The 25,627-nt window shown below is 37.4% G+C and overlaps 2 protein-coding genes and 1 long non-coding RNA gene across 6 annotated transcripts; all 3 read left to right on the top strand.

The window, feature by feature from the left end:
• Positions 1-288: 288 nt before the first annotated feature.
• Positions 289-9,259, top strand: LOC103987077 (probable UDP-3-O-acyl-N-acetylglucosamine deacetylase 1, mitochondrial). Its single transcript, XM_009405267.3, has 7 exons — positions 289-483; positions 569-871; positions 2,264-2,470; positions 5,649-5,747; positions 7,257-7,321; positions 7,442-7,586; positions 8,836-9,259. The coding sequence occupies exons 1-7, from the start codon at positions 385-387 to the stop codon at positions 8,914-8,916; spliced, it is 999 nt and encodes a 332-aa protein (XP_009403542.2). The 5' UTR covers positions 289-384; the 3' UTR covers positions 8,917-9,259.
• Positions 9,260-10,662: 1,403 nt separating this feature from the next.
• LOC135582085 (pre-mRNA splicing factor SR-like 1) lies at positions 10,663-24,300 on the top strand. 4 transcript variants are annotated; one of them, XR_010497789.1, is made up of 6 exons: positions 10,663-10,966; positions 14,312-14,686; positions 16,356-16,436; positions 17,578-17,649; positions 17,812-17,935; positions 23,256-23,394. XR_010497789.1 is itself a non-coding variant. In XM_009405269.3 (6 exons), the coding sequence occupies exons 2-6, from the start codon at positions 14,399-14,401 to the stop codon at positions 24,075-24,077; spliced, it is 1,380 nt and encodes a 459-aa protein (XP_009403544.2). In that variant the 5' UTR covers positions 10,664-10,966; positions 14,312-14,398; the 3' UTR covers positions 24,078-24,300. The 4 variants fall into 4 exon arrangements, 2 of the variants coding, with proteins under 2 accessions (XP_009403544.2, XP_065013540.1); XM_009405269.3 differs by having other exon boundaries at positions 10,664-10,966; positions 17,819-17,935; positions 23,256-24,300; XM_065157468.1 differs by lacking the exon at positions 17,812-17,935 and having other exon boundaries at positions 10,664-10,966; positions 23,256-24,213.
• A 197-nt stretch (positions 24,301-24,497) lies between these two features.
• Positions 24,498-25,300, top strand: LOC108953218 (uncharacterized). The gene is made up of 2 exons (XR_001978815.2): positions 24,498-24,903; positions 24,989-25,300. It is a non-coding gene; the product is annotated as an uncharacterized LOC108953218 (long non-coding RNA).
• Positions 25,301-25,627: the final 327 nt, after the last annotated feature.

Below are 25,627 nucleotides of genomic sequence, written 5' to 3' on the forward strand. Positions count from 1 at the left end.
CAAACAAGAAATTTAAATTCGACTAATTGTTAGGTTTCGTTCCCTGAATCGAAATATGTGTTGAATACCTAATTTTAATGGAATTTAACTGGATTAAACAAACCCCAATATCCGAGGGAAAAAATATCCCAACATGTGGCCACACCCAGAGAGCGATTCAAAGCCAACTCGGACCCACCTCAGTCTTAAGCTAATAATTCTTTATGCGATGGGTTATCCACGTGGCATATCGTAGAGTCCACGTAGCATCATACTCTCTCGCGACATCCGCCGTACGCAATTGCGGAAAGCGGCAAGTAACGAAGCCAAGCGAAGCGGCATCGCTCAAACCCCCACGAGAACGGTAACCCGGCTCTCCATTCCGCGGCCGCCACCTCCCTGCCCATGACCTCGCCGCTCCTCCGCCACCACCACCGCCGCCGCCTCCTTTCCACCTGTACGCGATCCCTTAAATGGCTCTCCCGTTCCATCTCCTTGAATCCGGTTCGTCCCACTCTCTCTCTACTCCCTCCTCTCTTTTTGTTGATACCTTTCCCTAAGTGGCCGACTTCTATGGGCCTCATGGCAGACGGGACGGCCGCAGCAAACCCTAGCCTCGTCTGTGTCCAGATCGGGGACGGCGCTGCACTCGGGCGACTTCACCACTGCTCGCCTCCTGCCGGCCGCCGCGGGGGAGGGGAGGTTCTTCGTCGCAGGGCACTCCCGGCCGCGCACGAGGATCCCCGCCGCGATCGGCCATGTCGTCGACTCCGCCCTCTGCACCACCCTCTCGCGCGACGGTACCAGGGTGCGGACCGTTGAGCACCTCCTGTCCGCTCTGGAGGCATGCGGGGTGGATAATTGCCGCATCGAGATCGATGGTGGGGATGAGGTTTGCTTCCTTCTCGATCCACGTGTAGGAAAGTGGTTTCTGCTTAGGTAGCACTTAGACGCTTAAAATTTCATCTCTGAGTTAAAAGCTTGTGATAGTTAAATTAGAAAAGGGTAGCACGTTATTGGCTTGAAATTAAGTGTCTTGAGGCTCTTTGACATGCATTATGATGGGTTTTGGAATTGTATTAATTACTGGATGTTCTAGGAAAACAATGGGTACAAATTTAATGTTTTACCATGGCCGAATCATAATCTAAAATGCTGTTTTCAAAAAATAGAAAGATAGTTGGTTCCTAAATAAAGAGTGCATCATTGGAAAGGTTGATCTACCTTACACATGCTCTTCTACTTGAAATTTGCAATGAGGATCTATACGAGCAACTTGACTATGAAACTAAGGTTGCAAAGCACTCATAATTGCTGAACTTCAAAGAGCGGTTATATCAGTGGAAAAACTGAATGAAAAAGGTCTAGCTTATATAAATAGAGCAAAGATTGCATAGAAAAGCGATATGGACAAAGAAAATGTTGCTGTAGGGTTGGTGGAGGTCAGTCAGACTTAGTGTGGTGCTGGTGGATGGTAGCGATGGGACATTGAGGCCTGATGGTCATGGTGCTAGGGATGTGATGGTAAAGAAGGTGAAGGCTTGATGGTGGTGGTAGTGGAGAAAACATCACATTAAATATGACAGAGGCAGGACTTAGAAGAGATGGTTGTAATGAAGGTCAAAAGGTGGAGGAAATCAGTTCATGGTGGAGGTGGTTGTGAGATTGTGGAAGAGGAGGTGGTAGCACAGAGGAGGAAAGAAGTGCAGCAATTATTTCATTGCAAATTAGATGCTCATAGAGTATTCTTTTTCAAATTAGGACTACAAAACTAAATTGGCAGGCCACACTTTCTATCGAAATGCAACCCTAAAATTGATGGGGCTATATTCAAAATTCCTAGTTTGAAATCCTTAAAGTATTTTGTTTCGACGAGGTATCGTGATTGAGTATCTACTATCTCTTATATTCTGCTCAGGGTTCATTTGAAAAGAAAAGGAAAAAAATACTTTTTTTCATGGTTTGTAATACCGTACTACATTGCTCGGTATGGGCAGTACGTACCAGTCCGATAGAGGACTGGTATGGGTGGTATATCGGTACACCTTAATGTACCATGTGTCGATATGCTTGGTACGTACCATACCAACAGCTGATCGGTATATCGGTACGATGCGGTATTTAGAACCTTTTTTTTTTTTCATATGATCATTTATATTTATTGTTTCTTATGTATCTAGGTTATAGGCTAACAATTTTGGAAATGCACAATACAAGATATCTCAAGTTTAAACTTCAATTGCATATTGGAAATATTTGTTGTGACTGATTGACTAATACACAGGTTCCTTTGTTAGATGGATCAGCGAAGGAATGGGTGGAGGCTATAAAACAAGTTGGGTTATGTGTTGCAGAGGATCAACATGGCTATACTTTAGATAAACTAGTACCAGAACTCCATGAACCACTGTATTTATGGCATGGTAGTTCTTTCTTGATTGCCTTACCTTCTCAGAAAATTTGCATCACTTATGGAATAGACTTTCCCAAGGTACATGTTACGTTTTGCATCTTTGGAGTTTAATTTGTTTTCCTGCAGGCTATTTAGATCCTCATAAATTAGACATACCTTTTTAGTGTTATTATACTTGACCATTGTTATGGTCATTTTTACCCTTGATTTTTCTATCAAAATAAACCATACTGTACAATATTATATGTTTATGGCTAGCTGTTGAGTTCTTTTGGTCTTGTATTTGTGGGAGATGGGTAATTAAACAACTCCTTTATCCATTTAGCTCGCCAAGTACTCTGAAATCATGGTTTTCCTTACCTCGTTTTTCTTTCAATAAAGTTTTTCCTGTCTCTTTCGAAGTAAGTTTTCTCGAGTTAAAAGAAACATGTGGCAGCAAGTGTGATTCTGGTACTTGTAGTCGTTTTAAAATACCATTTAGGTCCTAATTCATTTTAAAATGTTGGCTAACTCCTGTCCCAACTGATCAGTCCTGGCAAGTCAAATTGATGGCACATGGAGCCTCAAGAGGTGAATGCACCCAAATTACATCTCTGCTGAACCTAAATATAAGAATCTTGACTCCAAATGTCCAATGACCTAGGATACAACTCAGTTGAATCTTAATAAGGCTCAACTGATTATCAATTGATGACAGTTTATCCTCAGTCAGCTGAATTGTCAATGATCAATATGACCCTCGGGCGCTCGCCTAGGCACTCGGGTGAGGCGAGGCGAGGCCCGAGCGCCTCGCTTCATGTCCAAGCGCCTCGCTTCAAAGAGGCGTCGCCTGGGCGCTCGCCTGAGCCCAGGCGTTGGGCGCTTCGGGCGAGCGCCCGGGTTAAACCAGGCGACCGAACTAGTGTTTTACATCTGGTTCGGTCTCCGGTGCTTTAGTTGGTTCAATCGAACCAACTAAAGCACCGATATCAGCATCCCTCTTACGACTTCCCCAACCCTAACCCTGCTCACGATTCTGCCGCTGACATTTCCTCTCTACTGCCGCTGCCATTGCCTCTTTTCGCTATCGCTGCTCTCCATTGCCACTGTCACTGATTGCCGTTGTTGTCGCTGCTCGTCGCCGCCGCCGCTGCTGCCACTATCGTCGCTCTCGCTCCTACTACCACTGCTGCTTCTTTCAGTCAGAAGCCTCAGTCTTACTCTTACACTACGCCCTCGCTACCGCTGTCGTTGCTTGCTGCTGCCGCTGCCACGATCGCTGCTCGCCGTTGTTGCCGCTGCTCGTCACTATCGTCGCTCCCGCTCTCGCTGCCACTACTGTTACTCTTACTCCCTCTTCTCACATCGACTCGATAGTATACTGTTAACAATATATTAGCAATATACTATTAACTGTATACTAGTAATAATATTTTTATTTATTTATTAGATTAATAATATATTATTTTGATTTTAATACTGCTAATTTTTATTTATTTGAAATTATTGTTATTGTTTTAAATTTTGAGATGTTTTGTTGATATGATATTGTGATTCTGTAAGATTTTTTAATTTAATATCATATTTTTTTATTTAAATAATTATATTTATTAATTATATTATATATTTTTATATTTTAGCGTCTCGTTTCACTCGGGCGAGCGCCTAGTGCCTTAGGTGTTTTTAGGCCTTGGCGCCTAGCGCTTTTTAAATTACTAATGTGACCCTATAAGCTGAACTTCACTTCATTACCAGTTATGTTTAGTTTTAATGTGTTTGTCTATGTGGCTAGTGCTATTCGTAGTTATTTTTGATGAGTTTTAGGTTTGATGCCTTACTTAAAGAGTTACATTCAGTTGAATTTTTGGCCTTATCATCAATTTTGTTTTTCTACTATGCGTGTATGCCTGTTTTTTTTGTTTGTGTGCTCTTCTTTTGGTCATCCTTCCACTCATCTCCATGCTGCTGCTTGGTCCCAACATGAAAAAATTATAAGATTTTTGCTGGGATTTTTCTGGTATTTGTTTTAGAGTCATATTTTAAGTGCTATTTTAGTTTATATCTATGTGGTGTTATAGTGTACAATCTTTTACAAATCACATCTGTGGGACTCCATTTTTTTTAATCATGAGAGCATAAAGGAGACATGACTTTTAAAATACCTTAAGCAGTCATTGACAGAGTATTATTGAGCATGCTGCATCAGGAAAGTTGTCTCATTAAAATGGAGGAGTTTGCTATATGTACATTTATATAAGGAAGTTTCTTTGGTTGTTGGTTATTCTTTTTTTTTTCTTTTGCAAAGGGTAAATAGTGAAGGCGGGGTTTGGTCCCAAGGCCTCAACCTAGCAATCAAGGTTGTTGTTATCTTACTTATTCCTCGTCTCCACCTTTTTTTTTCATTAATTTTTCTCTTTATTTTGCTGTGATAAAAGAAAAATTGATCAGATTTTCACGACTGCTTCCAGTTAACCTCTTGAGAGGAGCATATTTTACCTGAGCATTTGTGTCAGTGGGGAGACGTGTACTTCTCTTTATCTCTCGAGTATTCAAAAATCTTATATGCTTTATTCCTTAGCCTGGCAAAAAAAAAACTAGTATCTTCTAAATTTGGTACTTAAATTACCGGAAGAATTTAGCATTTTTGTTTCTGTTTCATATTGTGGTTAATGTACATGGTTGGATATAAGAGAGTAAAAGAAATGCAAACTCAATATGGAAAGAGACTGGCTATGAAATTAGTATGGTGGTACTTTGCACTTCTATCCTATATTTATGTTATTTAACTTTGCTAATAGATCTGTTGCAACAGTATTACTTTACTAATGTGAATTTGAAGCCATCTTTGGTTTCTGTCGTCTTCTCACCTTTAATGTTAGATCTGAAATCTCTCTTATTCATTTGGAAAATACCTAAACTATTAAGCTTAAAAGCTGCAAATACATTCTTTTAACTAGAATTGCAGAATGTTAGTGAAATGCCAAAAACTGGTCTGTCAGAGACACAGACTTAGTTCTTTCGAGTTTCTCCTTATTGGTCTACTGATATTTATTAGTTTTTCACTGGTATCCAAGCTTCTTGAATGTTGAAGCTGTACATGTATCTCTCTGATGACAAAATGAATTAAGAAATGGTATACATATCTTTTTACTTAGAGTGCTGCCTGAAATATTCAGGAATTTTTAATTGAAGAGTTGTGATAACTTGAGTGGATCATGATTATTAAGTCTGTGACATGTCATTCAAGAGACTAACTCATACATGCATGATTTAACAGGTACCATCCATTGGCTGTCAGTGGTTTTCTTCTTTCATGGATGAATCTACATACACAAAAGAAATAGCTTCCTCAAGAACATTTTGTGTTTATGAAGAGGTTCTCTAAATTCTCACTTTGCTTAGATTAGATATTGTTTGTTTTAATTGTTGGAATTGCTTTTGTTCACTCTTTGCTTTTTCCGTACGAAAGATGGCACTCAACTTAGTTATTCTTGATACATTTCTTTTCTTCCTTGTTCTGGCGAGTAACTATTTTTATTGTCCATTATTCTCTGCTTGTATTACCACTCAATGCCTGTTTCTAGGACTGGTTTCCTTCTTTAGATATCATCTTTACTTGTAAGCCCAGAAGGGATGTGAGCATGCCTGACTGACTGCATTTCTGCAGCATAAAAGCATCTATGGACTCAGATAAGAGTGCCATCTGCATCTTTTCCATAAGACATCTGACCTTTAGTCGAGGATGTACTAAACAAGACATGTTTGAAATTCAACTTCACAGCAGCAAGCAATTCACTGTACCTTGACATAGGGATTACTTTAAATAAAGTTAAAAAACCGATGTGGGAGAATGCTGAATATGAACTAATGTAATATGGACTTATTTTGTGTTGCACATTTCAACACAGATTCATGAGGACTAAACTGTTGAGCTGCTAAAAGGCAGAAAGGTGAAAAAGGTGCAGAAGAACAACATTGATCGCCCACAAAGGAGGCATGTTTCATTATCAGATGATAGAATACAGTACAAACCTACTAAATAAGAAAAGCATACAATTCTTAGTAGCAGCCAAAAGGAACACTACGCAGCTTGGTGTAGAATTCAGTAATGAGTCAGCTTTATCATATAATGAGCTGCTTAGTTGTAACAGGCCTTTGGACATCATGGCTTCCAGTGAGGACTTTTATTTGGGAGTTCTGATTGTGATTGCATGTTTGTGAACTGTCGTTAGGTGTATTATATTAGTTCAGGAGTCAAGTCCCATGATTTCAGCTTTTGAAAAAAACACATGTCATTTCAATTAGGATTTAGTGGGTACCTACTAGGAAACTGCCTAATGGTGTCTTTTTTAATAGCTAGAAATTAAAGAGAATTATGAATTTATTTGAAATAATAGTAAGTTTTGTATTCTGACATTATGTTTTTGTTCCGTTAGTATACTGATTTTGATCATTCTATATGTGCTCTTGTTCAGATTGACCCAATCAGTTTCTGTAATCGATTCGGTTGACTAGACATTGTCTGGGTCTGCCACTGCCCAATCTGGTGCCAGGTGATAATTAAATGGCGATCCAACTTAACCTTTATTACAAAACACCTAAAGACCATTACTGTTTCAGAATTCTATTACTATTGCACCTTTTTTATTATGTTGCTTGATGAGTTTGTATTTAATTCCTACGTTATCATTCTTTGTCAACATATAACCACTTTACCCAAAAGCATCTTTCAATTGGAAACAGTTCTCTGAATAACGGAAAAGTGAACGGTTGTTCTTGCTATGTTTCTTGTTTTATTTCCATTTTGCATGGTTTTACTTCTCAAGCTTTTGCTTAAATCTTAAAGCATTACTTAAAATCACTAATGTGGAAAGAACGGTTGCAGGTCGAGGGAATGCGCCGAGCTGGGCTCTGTAAAGGTGGATCAGCTGATAATGCTATCGTTTGCAGGTTGAGTTACCCATCATGGTCTAACATCATCTTTCTAAGTTTTGTTTTGTCAGTCTTGAGTTACTTAGATATGTGTGGTTGTTGCTTTGACTGATCATTAAATCTTATTGTGCTTTCTAGCATCACTGGTGGCTGGCTAAATCCACCATTACGTTTCTTTGATGAACCTTGTCGCCATAAGGTTCTAGATCTTGTGGGCGACTTTTCTCTTTTTGCTCAAAATGGAAATCAAGGACTTCCCATCGCACACATAATTGCTTACAAGGTGTGTCTTTCCCTGGTGCATGTGTAAATTGTCATATTTGTTTGGTTTACATATGAATTAAATAAGATTGTTAGAAATTTTGTATTACTTCTGTATTGCAAATCTGATCATATGCTTTTTATTTTCTTTTTCTAGATTAATGTTTTTGTTCGTAATTACTCAACCTCATTAAAGATCATACTTATGCTTGTCTAGCTGGCTCATATGTGGACATGTGTCCTAGTCAAAATAAGTTTTTCCCACTACCTTCTCTTTCTGGTGAGAGTGTGGATGATATATACTCTCCTATCATGTATTTTATTAAGATGGTGTATGTTAACTTGGAATTCTGGTTGTTCTGATAGGGGAATAGTAAAGGTAATGAAACTAATTATTATTGATATTTTGACATTAAATTGACAGATATTTTCTCTAGGCATTTCTGTAAGTTTAAGATTAAAACAACTTGGTCTTGTATTTTTAAAAGCATATGAATATTTTGAGGGCTGTTATGGAGCCTCACAGGAGGCAGCTTTGAGATGGTAGCTGCGTAAGGGACCTGGAAAAATGATGGGCTGCACTAGCAAGGGCCCGTGGTCAGACTGCTCTACTGTGGCCAATCGCCCACACAAGGCAAAAGCTGTCTTTGTGAGACTTCCTGGCACTTTCTGACATACATATTGTGAACTTTTCACCCTGGATGTGCTTCATGCCAACTGATAGGTACCTGGCATTAAATATTAATTTTATTATATGAAAACCACTTTTTAGGGGAAACAACCCTGTGGGAGTTGAAGTGCCATAGATAGTCACCGTCTTCTTACAATCATAAACCAAGTCTTAAGCATCTTTTTCTTTTGTCTTTTTGCCTGCCCCCTCCTGTTCCTCATTTCCTTGCACCTCTCATAAAAGGGAGGGAAGGGAAAAAAAAAAAGAGGCAGATATATTTTTTTTCTGGGAGTTATTCTTGTTACGAAAGTGTAAATCATTTTCTTCATTAGTTGGCATGAAAGTAAAAGTACATTTTTTTGGTTAGTCATGTTGTTGTAGCTTTGTTAAATGTTTCATCGGCAGTTGCTACTTGCCCTATAAAGTTAGGTCAAAGAATTGATTTGTAAATTGATAATGCCTTTCTCCAGTTAGTGCTAACTACTAACTGCTTTTGTATAGTTGGATTGTTGTTGTTTTAGTGGTTATCCTGCAAAGGAGTTGCTACTGGGCTTGGGATCTGCATGTCTTTTAGAATCTAATTACCTTATTTTCAATATAGGCTGGCCATGCACTACACACCGACTTCGTTCGTCTGCTGTCACGATCATCAACAGAACTAAGAGAAAGGCTACTAAGATGAAGGATACAACATCCTTCTGAGCAGTCGCCATTTGGGAACTTCGGATAGTAGCAAGGACGCCATCTGATCACTTGCAGCCAGTCAATATTTATGCTTGACAATGACTTTTAGATGAAAACAGGCTCATGAAGTCGGCTGAAGTGGCTTGGAGGTGCAACTTTTCTTATCCGAACTTTAGAGAGCTTGAGGGGTTGTTTCAAGACAACAATCCTCAAAGAAACTATGATTTGAAACAATCCTCAAAGAAGTGTCTAAGGAGAAACAACTAAAAGTCGACTAAATTTGAATTGTTGTAATTTACTGTATGTTTAATTAATTTCAAATCTGATATCAAGTGCATCAATGTAAGTTGTCTTCTGTTTCTTATAAAAATTATATTTTGTCTTCTGTTTCTTATAAAAATTGCATTCGGAGTTTGTTCGGTAAAACTGTCTCCTGACTGTATGTTGCTTAACTGTTCATTTAAAGAGAGAATATGCTTTTTTAGATTTTTTTTTGTTCTGTTGTTGTAAATGTTCAGCTGGCATTGATTTTATTTCACATGACTGATAAAAAATAATTATTATTAATTTTATTTCACAAGTTGAGTTTGATTGATAAAAAATAATGATTATATTCATAATTTCTCAGACAGCCTGAAGTAATAGATAAGGAGAGTGAAGCAATAGATAAAGAAGTCTAATTTTTCTATAGACATGAATCTGTTATTTTTCTAAATTCTTAGAGAGATGTATATGTAATTGCAAGATTTTGTAGGGCATGTAATTAGATTTCTTTATATACTTTTGAGAGAATATGCAAACACATTCTGAAAACCGTCTTTGCATAAATACGTAATTCGATTTTATGTGCTTCAGAATAGGCAAAAGAAAAGAAAGGGCTCCACAGCGTAAGAATTTTACTATGATTCGCCTCGAGCTATCAAAATGTTAATTGCCTTACGAAAGACATATTGGAAGACTATACAATCCTAAGATTTTATCATAAAAGAAATGAAAGAAAATGGAATGATCACTTTGAGGGGATCGACCTTCTTGATCATCTCGAAGCGATCAATAGACTAATCCCCTCGAAGTGATCAAGGAGGTCGATCCCCTCAAAGTGATCATTTCTTTTACGATAAAACCTTAGAGTTCAATCGTTCAATCAATCAATCAATGAAATGTTATTCTAGTTTGTGGCAAACCCTAGAAGGTCGATCCCCTTGAAGTGATCATCATTTTTTCTTTCATTTATTTTATGATAAGACCTTAGAGTCTTATCATTTGATATCAGAGCCTTTCTTTCTTTTACGATAAAACCGTAAAGTTCTATAACATACATGTACACACGTAGATAGCATAGTCAATGCTATTATTTGGGATTTTGTTCCAACGTATTTATTATAATAGGATTTCTTGTTCGCTCGCAAACTTTGTATGAACTCAAAATGTTACCCGCCAATGGTGTGGCAAAGAGGTGAGCAGATGTCACGTTTTCGTGATAATAATATATACGTATGAAATTTAAAATAATTTAATATAAATTCTAATCGGAAAAAGGATAGTCACAACAAAATAAATGTAAGTTTACAAATGTAATATATATACATATATATTAATTTAATACGAAAAATGACTCACTTGAGAGGGATATTTATAAATGTAGATATATTATATAAGTATTATACTAAATATATTGCCGTGTCGACGGTCACGTGAGTAAAACGTGCGACGGGGTTAGCCCTATTAGGCCTCCCGATCTGGTCACGCCACCATCGGTCGCTCTCTCAATCAATCCCTGGCCGCGAGTAGCATCCGCTCCCCTTTTCCATCCCGCCGACTGCGCCGCCACCCCGTTCCGTACATCCTCCTCCTCCATCATCGGCGGCGGTGGCTTGGTTTTTCCCTCGCTTGGTCGGCGCGTTCTCCAATCGCTCGACCTCTTTCCCTCTTTTCGAAGGGCCCAGGATCCGAAGAAAGAAACCCTAAATCCGAAGCCAATCCAAGAACCGACGGGATCAGGCAAACGCAAGAGGCGCGGAGGGACTCCCTCCGGTCCTTCCTCTTAGGTACTCTTCTCCCTCCGATCTCTCCTGACCTCTTCGATTTCTTACTGGTGTTAAGAATTGAGAGGGTCAAGGGCAACTATGCCATTCGCTATTTTCTTTTCATTCTTTTACCTGGAAATACGGTCTAAAGCTTTGTTCTTTCTGAAGAGGGAAGTACGAAACTTAGTCTATTTTTCACTAAGTTTAGCGTTTTTTTTTCTTCTGATTCTAGAAGTCGTAGCGTTGGTGTCTGGTATATTCCAGAAAATTATGAGGAACCAAGGGAGGGACACTAATATAGAGCTAATGGAAGTTATGCAAATGTTGGATTAATTTTATTTTTGCTAAGAGAGCTGGTGTTGTTCTCTCGTAAATGTCGATGAATAGGTAGGTTCAGACTTCAAATTGCTTACCGTGGTTGTCAAAATTTCTGCAAAACATTCTTTGCTTTTGCCACAGTTTGCTTGTTAAAGATTTGTGAGTTATTTACGCATTAATGCATTTAGTATACTGGAGACGGTGGGCTATGATATGGTGATTCTAGACATTTTTGGTGGTCTTTGGTTTTTATGGGAAACTGCAAATGAACAAGGAGGAGGTGGCTATAAGATCTCTTAAGAAGAGGATAGGGTTTGGAGCGGTGTAGGTTAGTGGTTGCTTGAATTAAGCTAAATTCTTTTTCAAAATGGTGATTGCTTTCTGCTTCATCTCAGAATAGCTAAATGATGCATTCCCTTCCATTGGTTGTATTCTTTTCTCGAAGTTCTTCCCCACTCGAATGACTTTTACATTCAAACTTAAATATATATTTAAAGCACTTTATAATGAGCAAAAAATAGAGTCAGGTTTTGTTTTATCAGTTAAGGAAGCAAAGGCTTAAGTTGGAAGGCCTTGAGAGGCTGTTGCTCATGCAAAAAAGATTCTATTTAGCTATAAGTTTTGATATATGCCTTCGGTGAGCTATAAATTGAGCAAAATTTCATACTTGTTATTTGTGGAGAGTTTTCTAGGAAATATAAAATTGCAAATACATATTTGAGATAGACAAAGTTGAAAGGAGGTGAAAGACGGGTGGATGTGTCAGTGTTGGTGATTTGGATTTGGCTGAATTTTTTTATACAACATAAGGTTTATTAATTGGCATCAAAACTAGGGTTAGCCCTTCTAAAAGTAAGGTCTACTTTTAGGGAGATTGAATTGAGGATCAGACTTCCAACCAAAAAAAATCAGGAAGATAATTTAGAAAAAAAATACAGTAAGAAAGAGAAATGCAAAAGTATGAAATTAATGGAACCACAGCCTTGCTTTTGTTGAACTTGAGGTTTTGAAAATTTGAAAGTTAGAGGAAGCTACTTGAAATTTCTGGTTGAAACTCTTAGTGTTTACCTATTTTGCTAATTTTATAAATTATATTTATTTTACTAATCAATACATAATATACATAATTTTATCGAGTATATTTTTAATTTTTAACTAAGAATTTGATTTTGTGTCTAGATTTATCTCATGCTGTTTAATCTTTTGCTCATGCTATAAATTTGTAGTTAAAAATTTAATATTTTGCATTTTCTATTTTCCATTTACTTTTTGTATGCACTTTTTATTTTACACAATTTACTACTAGCTATATCTATTTTGTATGTGTTATTATACTACAGCCTGTGGAAAATGTTTTTTTATCTATTTTTTTGATATTGCTTTTGCTCTCTTTTCTTTTTCTTTTTGCATCTCGTTCTTTTCTTTCTTGATTTTTGAAGGGCTATATTCCCTTTCTGTGAATCCAAGGAGGCTTGCTAAATCTTCTCTTCCATTAACACTGAACATGTCTCCTCCACCCTCTGTTGCCTGCTTAGTGCCGTTGGAATTTTGATTTTGGCAATAAATGTTGATTTTCACGTTTGCAGTTTTTGAGTTTTATTTTTGATCGCGATATTAGAAATGTAAAAGTTTAGCTAAAGAAAATCCAAGTTCGACAACATTGTATGTTTGTTTGATGTTTTGAACTTGCTTTCCCTTATGTAGGATAAGCATCAATCAGAGCTTTCTTTAACTTTGTACTTGTGACATTTCTACTGTATCAAGATGCATTTATGTGATCAATATCTATGACTATCCTTTAAAACCATTGAACTTGTTTTGCTCAAAATAATGCACAAGTATATTTATTTCATATATTTCCTTAATATCTAGTATTTGAATGTTTTTGGACATGTGGTGTCATCCTCTAAGCTTGAGAAGATATTGTTCTTGTTCATTGTCTTAATTGTTCTTGATTGAAGTTCTTTTCTTTCTTTGCAGTGAAGCAATAATATGACTTTAACAATTAGAAGGCTTACAAAACTTATGTTGATAGTCGCAAAAAATCTTTCTTGGGTTCTTCGTGCATGTGTACTGGAAGTATCAACTTAAAGAATTAATAAAAGGTTTTTTAAGTGTAAATTATTTTTTATTTTGTCAGTTCTAGGCAAAAATCCTAGAACTAGATTCAGGCATTATGAAATTGCCAACACTTTATTGGTTTGATTTTTTTTGGCTGAAATCACAGTTTTTGACAAGGTTTTTTAACTTCCAATATCAGACTCTTATCAATCTCTTGTTTGACTACTTTGCACAATTAGAAAAAATGCCTTTATATAATCTTGCAAATCTTATTGTACAAGCAAGAAGAAACCCTGGAATATTCTAACTTAGGTGTCTACCTAATAAATCTCTATCTTAACTGCTGAAATCCTGAGGACACTTTAAACAAGCAAATAAAATTCTGTATAAACTGAATATTCACAAGCAACATAAATAAAATATAAAATGTATTATTTTCTTTCGTTGCAATAAGATGCATTATGCTAGTTGGTGGGATTCTTATAATTGTATTCCGATCAGTAGGTTAATGTGTGGTTTAGAATGGGTTTTGACCTGTTCAACACAATTTTGAATGATTCAGATCTGTTCTAGTCAGTCTCATGGCATGAAATGTTATGCAATCTGGTATTCACATAGACTGGTATGTACCACTTGTCCTGCGTTTAAGATGATGCTGCAAAAAATGTCATAATTTTGTCATACACATGCTATGAGATCATAATTGGTATTAAGCAACCTATATTTAAAGACTGACAAAAGCATACATCTAATGATTGATTTACTTAAACTATTTTGTGTTTGGTTATCATTTTTTAACTATATAAATAACCTTGCCATTATTTATTGAGTTTGCTGGTTGTACTTGCAGCTAGGTTTTTATGTGAAAAATCACATCTATGTTGCATTGTTGCCATTGATTTCTGCACATGTGATATTTCAGTTATTCACTGAATGATTTTGTTTCTCCCCCTTTGTTAATCCAGCTTTTATATTTTATGCTTACAGGTTGTATCAGCAGTTGTATTGCTGAAAGCATTTAGAGCTTGTTTATCTTGGGTGATAAGAGGTCTCTGTCTAAGTAGTTTACGTGAAATGGAGATACAAACATCTGGCAAACCTATTGATAGTTTGCTAGAGAAGGTTCTTTCAATGAACATTCTATCTTCAGATTATTTCAAAGAACTTTACAGATTGAAGACTTACCATGAAGTTATAGATGAGATCTACAACCAAGTTGATCATGTGGAACCATGGATGACTGGAAATTGCAGAGGTCCTTCCACAGCATTTTGTCTCCTGTACAAGTTCTTCACAATGAAACTCACTGTCAAGCAAATGCATGGACTTTTGAAGCATCCTGATTCTCCTTATATTAGAGCTGTAAGTATCTCTGCTAAGTGTTATATGCTATTTTCTTTTGTTTCTTTAACCTAGCGTATACGTGGTTTCATTTGTACCTCCAAAGTTGGGAACTATAAGAAGGATGTTGACACCTGATTTGGCTGTTTCCTAGTGAGATTTGTCAATGATTCTTATTAGGTAAAGTTATTGGCAAATGATGCTGTATGTGGTATCCTCATGACTAAATATATTTAGCCTTAATGACCATCACATGCCATGGTTAACGTTTGTTTCTCACACTTTGTGCTTTGGCACATCAATTGAACTCATATAACAAAATTGTATATAGTGTGTAATGTTTGGTTGTTGGAGCATTTAGGTAACAATGTTTTTAATAGGTGCTCGGGCGCTCGCCTAGGCATGTGAGTGAGGCGAGGCAAGGCCCGAGCGCTTCACATGACCTCTAGGTGATGCGATTCATTGAAGTGCCGCCTGGCTTCTCTCTTGAGCCTAGGCGTCGGGCACCTCGGGCGAGCACACGAGGGAAAGTGGCATACCACAAGAAATTGGAAGAGAAAGGGGTCCAAGCGAAAAGGACACTGACCTGAAGGCTAATACAACAGAATCAATTAGTGCTCAGTGGTGGATGGGAGGGCAAAAAATATGATTTTGTCATAAGGCAAAAAGCTAGGGTTTTGGAGGTGGGATGGGAGGGCAAAAGATGTGATGGATGGGAGGGCAGAAGTGATCTCGTTGGAAGATGAAAAGTTAAGGTTTTGAAGGCGACAGATGGGAGGGTAGAAGACTCGTTGGAAGACGTGATCTCTCTCTCTCTCTCTTTTTCATGGTATACCTTTTCTCACACCCAAGACGCGATGCGTGATGGATAAGTAGCACACTAAGTATTAAATCATAATAAATAGCACTCTTGTTCTAATTCCGTTGCGTTAAGATACCAATTGATTTATCCATTTCTAGATTTGGGTCAGAAATCATCCTATCGAATGGGATTGAGATCAAATTATGGGTCAACTTAGGCATAGCGGTCAAAGAATTATATCCCGTAATATATATTTCAAGTTGGCTATGTGACTTTAATTTGATGTGGCATTTTTATTTTTATGTTCATATTTATTAATTATAGTATATTTTTTATATTTTAATATCTTGGAGCGTCTCGTTTCGCTCGGGCGAGCACCTAGCACCTCGGACATTTTGAGACCTTGACGTCTTTTGACGCCTAGCACATTTTAAAATGTTGTTAGGTAATTTATGCTTTAGCTTGCATCAACTAGGCCTTCCTAGCTAGTTATTTTGGGAACTTTTTGTTGGCTTATCGACAAACCTTATATGGATTCCTTTGGTTCACAACTTCATTTTCGTTTGTCATAACTTCACATGCATTCATTTGGTTCACAACTTCATTGTCACTCGCCATAACTTTACTGTCACTTGACACTTTTGAGTTCCTGTTCTACAAATATGTTTCATATTTCTCTTGGTGTAAAAATGTTGGTCTTTTGTGTATGATATATAGGTGCATTGGTTGTGAACATCGACGGTGAACCTGGGTGTGGATGCAAGCATTTATTTTTTTTCTCTAGGTGGATATTTTGATGTGTGTATATGATGTTATAATGATGACCTTATATTTATTGTTTCAAATTACTATGTGTAAAGCTAAAAGATATCGTTCTTGGTTATATAGATTGGTTTCCTCTACCTGCGCTATGTTGCAGATCCAAAGACATTATGGACTTGGTATGAGCCATACATCAAGGATGATGAGGTATTTTCTTTTTTGTCTGGTTATTTTTAGTTCTTAATTTTTAGTTTTTACTGATAATTTGCCTCAAAAGTTGATTCGTGTGACTTCTTTTGTAACTATGATTCTATTTTCCTTCAGAGGCACTTTGTTTTGATGCATCTTCAACTCTAATCTGTTGATGCAATGGTCTTAGCAAGTGTCTTGGCAATAATACTTGCCTTTTCAAACTAAACTTATTGCTATTGTATTTTTCTTAATTGTGCTTGTTTATTGATTTATGATTGGATACTTTCATCATCTTTTTCTGCTTTGATATCTTGTATTTATATCTTATCACTTTTATAACCTACTTTTGTATTGTGTTAAAGATTTTATTTATCCCAGGTACTATACATTGCTCCTATATCTTGTGTGAATTCCTATTTATGGATCATGCATATTATATTTCTTGTATTAAGTGAAATTTAGTGTGTACGAATGATTCACTTTGTCTTTGTTCTATTCCTATTTTGTAAAATTTTTGTCCCTTTCGGTCATACTATGACTACAATACCCATTTTTGCTTTTAGCAATTATAGTCTTCAACAAATAAAATTTATATGCATAACAAACTTATTTGAATTCACTATATTATATTGCTTTCATTCTTGCAATTAAGTCTTGACTATCTGGTATGGGTTGTACTTTCTGAATGTAAAGGCAAATGTTCACATTGTTATGTGTTGTGATTGGAGGCAATGATGGTGCCCATGCGGGATTGATTTGTAGGGCCATTGTTATCTCCAATTACAAGGCAGGTTGGTGACGGCTAAGCCACAGGCAGGTGCGATAAGTATTTGTAGAACATAAACTCGTGCTTTGCTCTTGGTGATGTTGCGCTTATGATCACTGGAGCTCTATATTGTTTGACTATTTATACCTATGAATTTATTTTCAAATGTTTGCAACTTAAGATTGATTTTGGGACTGAATTTATAATTTGTACTTGTTACTCAGTGGATAATTCTAAGAAGAAAATGGATTCTTGCATGATTAAAGATCAATCATCAAGGCCTCCATAATTGCACATCATCTATACTGGAATAGCTGGTGGTTGAAATATGACAATGGCCTCTTTTGGTACTAAATTCAGATACTTATGGTCTTTGCCTTTTTTTTGCAGGAATTCTCTCCTGGTTCTAATGGTCGACTTACGACAATGGGGGTATTTGTGCGTGATCTTCTTCTTGGTCAGGTTAGTTATTTGATTTCCTTTATTGCCTGTCCTTCATAGAGTATGCCTGTCAGACAATTCTTTATGAGTGTGTTATTATTTAACTGATTTAGTATTTCTTGCTCATATTTTTGAATCAACAAATTCCATTCATGGTCTTTATCTAATTACTTGTTTTGGTAGCTGAAAGGTAATTCATTTTGGTAAATGTCCCACCTGTTCATATGAGATTCTGGGCTTGCATTTCCTAATGGAGTATTCCTTGAGAGATCAGTACATCACATCTTTATCAACAATTAAGTTCAAGGTTTGTGATGTTGGTCTTGGAACAAAGTAATCTCTTGAAAGCTTATTGATATTTGCATATATTGTTTGAGTGAGACTCTTGCCTGTCCATGTTTTTGTCATTGTCTTGACTCAGCACTGGTCATCTAAACTTACCACTAGTCTTTCATTTCTATGCGCGGATACACTTATATTTGATTTTTCAATTTGACCATTTAAGTTTGCAGTGAAAGATGTTTGGTGACCATGGTAAAAGGAAGAAGAGGAACTAAAAGATATTCCCTGCAATGTTATTGTTCAGTTTGACTTGTGTGTTTTTAATTATATCATAAAGGTAATAAAAGTTATGTAAGATGCAAATTGGACCATGTGATAACTTCAGGAACACAAATGATAGATTTTGAGGTGCTATTTTTAATTATATCATAAAGGTGATAGAAGTTATGTAAGATGCGAATTGGACCATGTGATGACTTCAGGAACACAAATGATAGATTTTTAGGTGCTATTGCACATCTGTATAAACTAAGGACTTGAATTAATGGTTCAGACATTTCACCACGGAGGACCATTTGCTAAGGACTTGAATCTGTGGTTCAGGCATTTACCGCCGAATATCATAGTAGCCAATGAATGCACATAAGATAGCCAATGAATATCAGACATTTACTGCTGAATATCATACTGCCCTATAAATAGTGCATGGAGTTAGACCTTCTATTTAAGCTCATAGGATCAGCTGAATGAAGAGAAATGGATACAGATTCATCTGATTCATGAATATCAAACTTGGATTTGCTTGACCACAGACCCATGGCATTGGTTATTCTTCAGTTGAGTTAATGAAGGTGTGGAGCTTTTTCTTGTCTTTGCATGCTGATATTGATTCTACTTCTTTCAAAATTTTTGGGGATGCATTTTACGAATAAGTTCAATACATTGACTTTGAGCATCTGTAGTTTCTTACCTAAATGCAAGATAGATATTGAGATCTTTAGTTTTCCATTTCCATGATTAAAGTGTGATGAGCAGATAATTATATGTTTATGCTCCATCCATATTAAGGAGGATATAATACTAGTGTTAGAAGAAATAAATGAGTTGTTCTAAATTATAGTCAGAGTGTATCTTTCTTATGGTTCTTAGTGTTTCTAATATTTTTAGCAACGATAACACAACATTTCTATACCGAGCGTATTGCAAATGAAAATGGCATTTGAATCAATGAAATTTAATTAAATGCTGATTTTTGTTTGGAGGATATATAAGGTGTCTTGTACAAGCTGGTTCTCTAGAAAATCTTCATGGTCAGATGTGGGCCACTTTTCTGTTTTACAAGTATATTCCATCCAGAATCCAATCATTAAATATGATGGAAAGAATTTCTATGAAGATGAGAAAAATCTTGTTTTTGGTTCTCTTCCATGCATGGGTGGAGTCAAATGTTAGTCCAGACGTAATTATATAATGATATCACTTACCAAGGTTGCGGGTTAACCTTATATGAAAAAAATTCTACATAGTCTGATGATGGTGGTACCTGAACTACTTAGATCAAGACCTTATCCAATAAACTTAGAACCTTCAGCTGTCTTAGCTAGTAAAAACCTCAATTGCTGATAGCAAGATTTTGGAGGCAAATCCCTTTGTCACTATTTACCCTTTGCAATTTTTAATAATTTGTTAAAATTAATTAGCTATATACAGGAGGTCATATATTACGGGCTGTTTACAGACCTTTTAAAAGCGAGATCAAATATTGCAAACATCATAACAAGTTAAAATAATACAGGATCATGAGAAAGTTATTTAGAGAATAAACCAGTAGAGTGTTTCTATTTGAAATATTTGCTATTTGTCCATTGCATAAAATGATTATTGTCATGGGATATACATACAAAATAAGTTGTGAAATGAAGATCTTTTGGACATGGACAACATTTGGATTATGATTTAAAATTTTTGGAATGAGATGTTATTTTATGATTATTGACATGAGTTAAAACGTGGAAGGACATGATACTAACTAATAAAATTTGTCATGTGAATGATAAAGAAGCTTAAATGTAGTATGGGTGTGATATAGGATGGTAAAGTTATACAACTAGATTGGAAAATAGGTAAAAATATTATTGATGCCTAACTTCATTAATTTTTGAAGTGGTGTCCTTTTTTACTAAAATTATGGGAAGAGGAGGGTGGCACGTTCATATATTTCCTAATATAATGGGGCAAGTGCACACTATTCCCACTAGGTCTGCAGTTGGCTGAAATTTATCTTTATATGATCGAGGATCCAATCTGATTAAGGTGGATTTGAATTAGATTTAATCTGATAGACTGCTTTGTGATCTGATTCAAAGATCTGAATGCTAACCATTACAGTCTGCTTACGATCTGATTTAATGCTTAAATATTTTATCTGACCCAACCTTAACTCGATAAAATAACTATAAACCAAGTTTTCCATACTTTTATGTTACTTGCCAGTTCTCAGTTACTCCCATTAAATGTTTGTTGCCTCTGCATAAGCGCTACGATCACTTTGGTACTTTCAGATAAATGGCATGCAGCCATTGGCAGATACTGGTGCTGGATGGCTTCTTCCTCCCATCATCACTAGATTTCATCCTAGGGGAAGTCTAATAAGGCTCCTGTTTGGATAATATTGGCTAACCATAGACAGACTTTGTATGTCATTGTCATTCTTGTGCTTGATTCTAAAGAAGATAAGTGTATTACTTTGTATCAATTTTTTTATCAAAGTTTAATTGCGGTAACAGAAAGTGGAGTTTTTAGATATTATAAGATGGTTGATCTGTGTTCCTTTCTGTTGTACTTTGATTGGAACTGGTGAAGGTTTTTGTTCTTGTACTTTTAACCCTATGGAATTTATCATTTGAAAGCAACCTTTTTCTACCAAAGGTAATTATATTTAACATTTATTCTAATGTTTTGTGCTAAGATTTACTTATTTACCTATAACAATAGGTAGTAAGGACTAGGGATTGTCGTTTCGCTCACACCGGTACGAAACAGGTGGCGCATATTGGTCTTAGTATTGACCAGTATGCGGACCCACCTCAGTTCGGTCTGCCGCATATGAGAAGTGGGAAACCCAAATTTCCACTTCTCACGTGAGTGTCGCCTCCGATGTTGTGATCGACGGAGTGCGATCGTGACCTCATTGCACATCGCCACGTCTCAGGTAAGTCTTTCTTCTCTTCCTCTTTCTCCTTCCTTCTTCCTCTTCCATCGCTTCGTCTTCTTCTCTCGTTCTTCGTCCTTTCTCCACCGTCCCTTCCTCTTCTCCCTTTTTTTCTTCCGCTTTGAAACGTTGGTACTTACCGATGTGTCGACAGATGGTACAATGTTATGGCCTGATGAATCTTCGAGTCAGGTCCTGTACCTGGTTTGGCAAACCCTGGTAAGGACAACTATGTGCTGTTGGATTGAATTCTCAATTATTTAGAAGTTGAATCAAACATTAATTATAATATAGCTGATCCAATGGGTTTCTAGCTGCATAACGAGGTTTCTTAAACATCAGTTTGTACCTGGACCAACCGCAATCTAATTATCTACCAATCTGTTTGCAGTCCTACTGATGGTCTTGCTTCAATATGGGGGACATTAATCGAGAGAGAAAATACATTATTAAGTTCATGAGACTATCTTTTACTTTGTGGTCTTGTGGTTAATAGATGTAGATCTTCGCTTGTGTTTGGTCAGTATCCTCACTAGATGATTGGTCCAAAAGTGATGCTTTTTCTAACTTGATGTCCCAATTATACTACTGATATTATTTTTTTTTAAACTCTGATCTGTTCCTCTTCAGATTTTTCTCTGTTTGTCCCTTCTTTTTGTTTCTCTCTCTTGCAAACCTTAATCCTTTGAGTAAAGATAGAGGTTGATAGAAGGAAAATGTCCTATTAATATCTTGATTGGATTGTCTCATATCAGTAATTTATTCAACCTGGGCTCGTGGATTTTGGCTTTTACATAGTTTGTAACTGCATTATTCTTGTCTTTTCGTGCATCATGTCGAAATGAACACCATAAAGTTTGAGATACGTATTATGAGTATGCAAACATTTTGGAAAACCGTATAAAGATCTTAACTTTTACTAGTGGACTATTCGTGTAGCTGCAATCTTTATAATTCGTATATATGCCATATTCGTATTTTCTCTTTATGCACTTTTAAAGTCCAAATACATGCCACAGTTTTAGTATTATAATCTTCAAGTGTTTTGGAGTGATTCTATAGGATGTTTAAAGTTTATTAAACATTAAAGGGGTTTGGGAAGTCAGCCGCAGTATATCAAAAATGGGACCCAAGAGTCCGCCCAAGGTTTGCCAGTGAATGTTAACAAAATTACTAGACCTAGGTATGTAACTGAAGTTTACAACTTTGAGCTTAGCAATGAGAGGTAAGATGAAAGGAGCTTAGCAATAAGCTGCTGCCTCTGTTATTTGTCTATACATGGTGAAATGAAACTGTAATGAATTAAAGACCAGTGCACTGTTGCATATAATGCCGTTAGGCATATAGATGGTAGCTGGTGATTGCATGTAATGCCTTTAGGCATCTAGATGGTAGCTGGTGACTGCACCAGTCTGCTACTTTCGGTCTAGGTTGAACCATAAATCCCTTTTCATCTTCTGTTTCTTAGCAGAATGTTTGATTCCAGTCATCCTTTGAACATCACAAAATTTTGATTAGTTTATGTTGATTGATATTCTTCTCACAGCGGACTGTTAAATGTTGAGAAACTTATGTTTTAAAACTGTCTGGAGAAGCAACAACATCAACCATCTCCCCTTTCTTTTATGGTCTTTATGGTACTCTTTTTAGAATTTTGGAATCATCTGCTCTTTCCACATGTTAATTTTTTTTACTGTGACACTGCTGACACTGATTGATCTTTGATAGCTGGGCTTGTGAACGTTTTGGACGCAGTTGAATGTATATCATTCCATGTGACACATTGTATTGCTACTCCCATAGCTTGTCTCCCTCACCATAATTGTTCATTGAACTCTTCATCCTCCCTACTGCTGATTGTCATTCACCTCTATGGCATTCTAATGTGGTAAAATGCTGCATGGTTGATTAGGGGATACATATATGTAGTTTTTCCTTTGCATTCAATGTGCATCATTTTGCACTCTTACATTATCAGAAGTAGTTGATTAGTTTGGTTGAATAACAACATTAGCATTTTATTCTTTTCTGATCTGAACGCCCTGGAAATTTAATGTTTTGGTAATTTTGGTGCTGCTCTGATCATATAAGCTTTATCACAAATCTTCTAATGTTTGTGGATATAATGATGCAGTACTACTTTGACACACTTTTCCCACGTGTCCCTGTTCCCGTTGTGCGCCAAATTGTTGCTAACCTGGAGAAACTGAAGCTCCCCACCAAGCATTGTGGTGTCACTGGAGAAACTAGTCGGCAGGGCTCAGATGATATTGCCCGTCGCCCTCCTTCAGTAAAAGCTGCTTTGTCAGTCTCATTTGGTCAGCGTGCTCCACACCGTGCATCCACCAGGGACTCTTCGCCGGTCAGAAGGAACTTAGGTCCCATACACGAAAGGAGTGATGGTGATGACCATCGAAGATCATCTCCTAGCGTTCGTCGCAGTAGTAGCCGTGACCGACATGACCGTGATCGCTCAGATCGTGACCGTGACCATGATCGAGATCATCGTGATCGAGACCGTCGAGACCATCACCGTGATCGAGACCACTCAGAACGTGACTGGGGAAGGGACTCTGAGCGAAGGCATGAACATGAGCGGCGTGGTGATCGTGATAGAGATTCCCATCGATCCAAGCACTCAGAGAGGGATTCTGGGAGAAGGGACCATGAAAGGAGTGGGCGAGATGCTGATGAGTATAGACACTCCAACTCGAGACGAAGCAGAAGTAGAAGTAGGAGCAGGAGTCGTAGCATCCATACCCGTGGTGCAGATCGCCCTAGTCCTTTCGGAGATGAAAATAAAGAGAAGACAAAGGCTGTTTCAAGCAATCTGGCAAAGTTGAAAGATTTATATGGTGATGGAAGTGACAAGAAAAGCAATGAAGCTGCCGATAGGCTGCGCAAAGATACCAGCACTGAAGAGGTTATCAGACTTGGGGGTTCCACATGGAGATGAAGCCAATTGAATTTGATTTGGAATGATGTTATTTTGTAATATCTACTTGGGGTATTATAGTAAACACATTTTGGAATTAGTTGTTGGAAACTAAATCACCTTGGGGATGAAATCTGAGACTTCCCTATGTTGGTCTTCTTCGGACTAATCTATTAGTGCCTGCCTGCCTTTTCCAGGAGAAACATGCATGATGCAAGAAATGTATGATTGAAATTAAGATTTATATTTGTTTTACTGAGTACAGAAAACAAACTTTGCTGCAAAACAATGCAATCCACAATGTGTTCCTCTCATAAAGCTATCTTTCGTTGGACAGTCATCAATTTGTCATGCTCTCAGCATTCTCTTAACGTTTCAAGTTCTTATATTTATTTTATTGCTCAGCGTTTGTTGATCAGGTGATGGAAGAACTTTGTCGAGACCAAATCCAACGCTCTTTAGTCGACCTAAATCTCGTTGACAATTCAACCCTCAACCCTAGAGAAAAAGCAAATCCATACCCAAGACTTCCATTGGTCAAGTTACAATCTAGAGTAGCCGACCCCACGTCGTCGTCGAACCATTGACTGCCAGCACACCGTCAAGCGGAAAATTTTCGTGTGTCTGCATCGTGTCAATCCACAGTGCAGCGCTTGGAGTGTGGATCGATCGATCGATCGAGATCTCTCTCTCTCTCTCGGCTTTCGATGAATGACTTCTCGCCTCCTCTTCCTCCCCAACCTCTCCCTTACCCCAACGCATCGCCGCGGCTCAGGGGCTCTTCCCCGGCCTCGCCCTATCTCGGCATCCTGCACCACGTTCGCTTCCTTCGGCGGCGGCGATCCGCGTGCCACCCGAATCCCTTCTCTCGCCCTATCTCCGTTCGCTTTCCGTGATTTATTCTTCAGCTTGCTGTCTTTGTGAGATTTCAGCGGCCGGAAATGGGGTCGGGATGGTACCGAGGTGAAGCTCGATGATTTCGAGAGGATGGTCGGCTGAGGGCTTCGGGGTTGCCGATGGCCAGAACAAGACGCAGGACGCGCGGCCGATCGTTGTGATCGATAACTATGATAGCTTTACCTCTAGTCCATGCCAGGTAATGTCCTGTAACCAGAAAGACGAGGGATGGATCGACCGATGTGGTGTCCTGTAACTATGACGGAGCTTATTATGGGTTGATCTCCTTTATTAAGACATATCGGTAGTTCCTTCAAAAAGAAATCCCCCTTTTATTTTTTTGGCTATCTGAAGCTGAAGCATATTGGAGTAGATTTTGAGGTTTACCGCAATGAAAGTATCTAATTTCCTAACAAAATATATGAACGTGATGCATAAAAAAAAAGAAAAATGATGGTGAAAGAGTAGTGATGAGACTGAAGAAAAAAGAACAAAGCTGATAAAATAAAGCAAAATAACAATATTAAAAAAAAAAGCCAAAGAGAGTGATGATGATAGTTGAGAGATGAAGGCATTTTTTCAAGATATCTCCAATAAATAATAACTAACTTAGAAGCTACTGCCAGGCAACACATGGTGATGGACATGCAGAATGATGAGCAGAAACAGTGAGT

Source organism: Musa acuminata, chromosome BXJ3-6 (genome assembly GCF_036884655.1).
Source record: "Musa acuminata AAA Group cultivar baxijiao chromosome BXJ3-6, Cavendish_Baxijiao_AAA, whole genome shotgun sequence".
In the NCBI taxonomy this organism is placed as follows: domain Eukaryota; kingdom Viridiplantae; phylum Streptophyta; class Magnoliopsida; order Zingiberales; family Musaceae; genus Musa; species Musa acuminata.

Bases quoted from the DNA above. Each gene is read 5' to 3' on its own strand.
- LOC103987077 (XM_009405267.3), top strand. From the start codon at position 385: ATGACCTCGCCGCTCCTCCGCCACCACCACCGCCGCCGCCTCCTTTCC. The intron at 872-2,263 runs GTTTGCTTCCTT...ACTAATACACAG, and splicing joins AGATCGATGGTGGGGATGAG to GTTCCTTTGTTAGATGGATC. The intron at 2,471-5,648 runs GTACATGTTACG...ATGATTTAACAG, and splicing joins ATGGAATAGACTTTCCCAAG to GTACCATCCATTGGCTGTCA.
- LOC135582085 (XM_009405269.3), top strand. From the start codon at position 14,399: ATGGAGATACAAACATCTGGCAAACCTATTGATAGTTTGCTAGAGAAG. The intron at 14,687-16,355 runs GTAAGTATCTCT...TTGGTTATATAG, and splicing joins ATTCTCCTTATATTAGAGCT to ATTGGTTTCCTCTACCTGCG. The intron at 16,437-17,577 runs GTATTTTCTTTT...TTTTTTTTGCAG, and splicing joins CATACATCAAGGATGATGAG to GAATTCTCTCCTGGTTCTAA.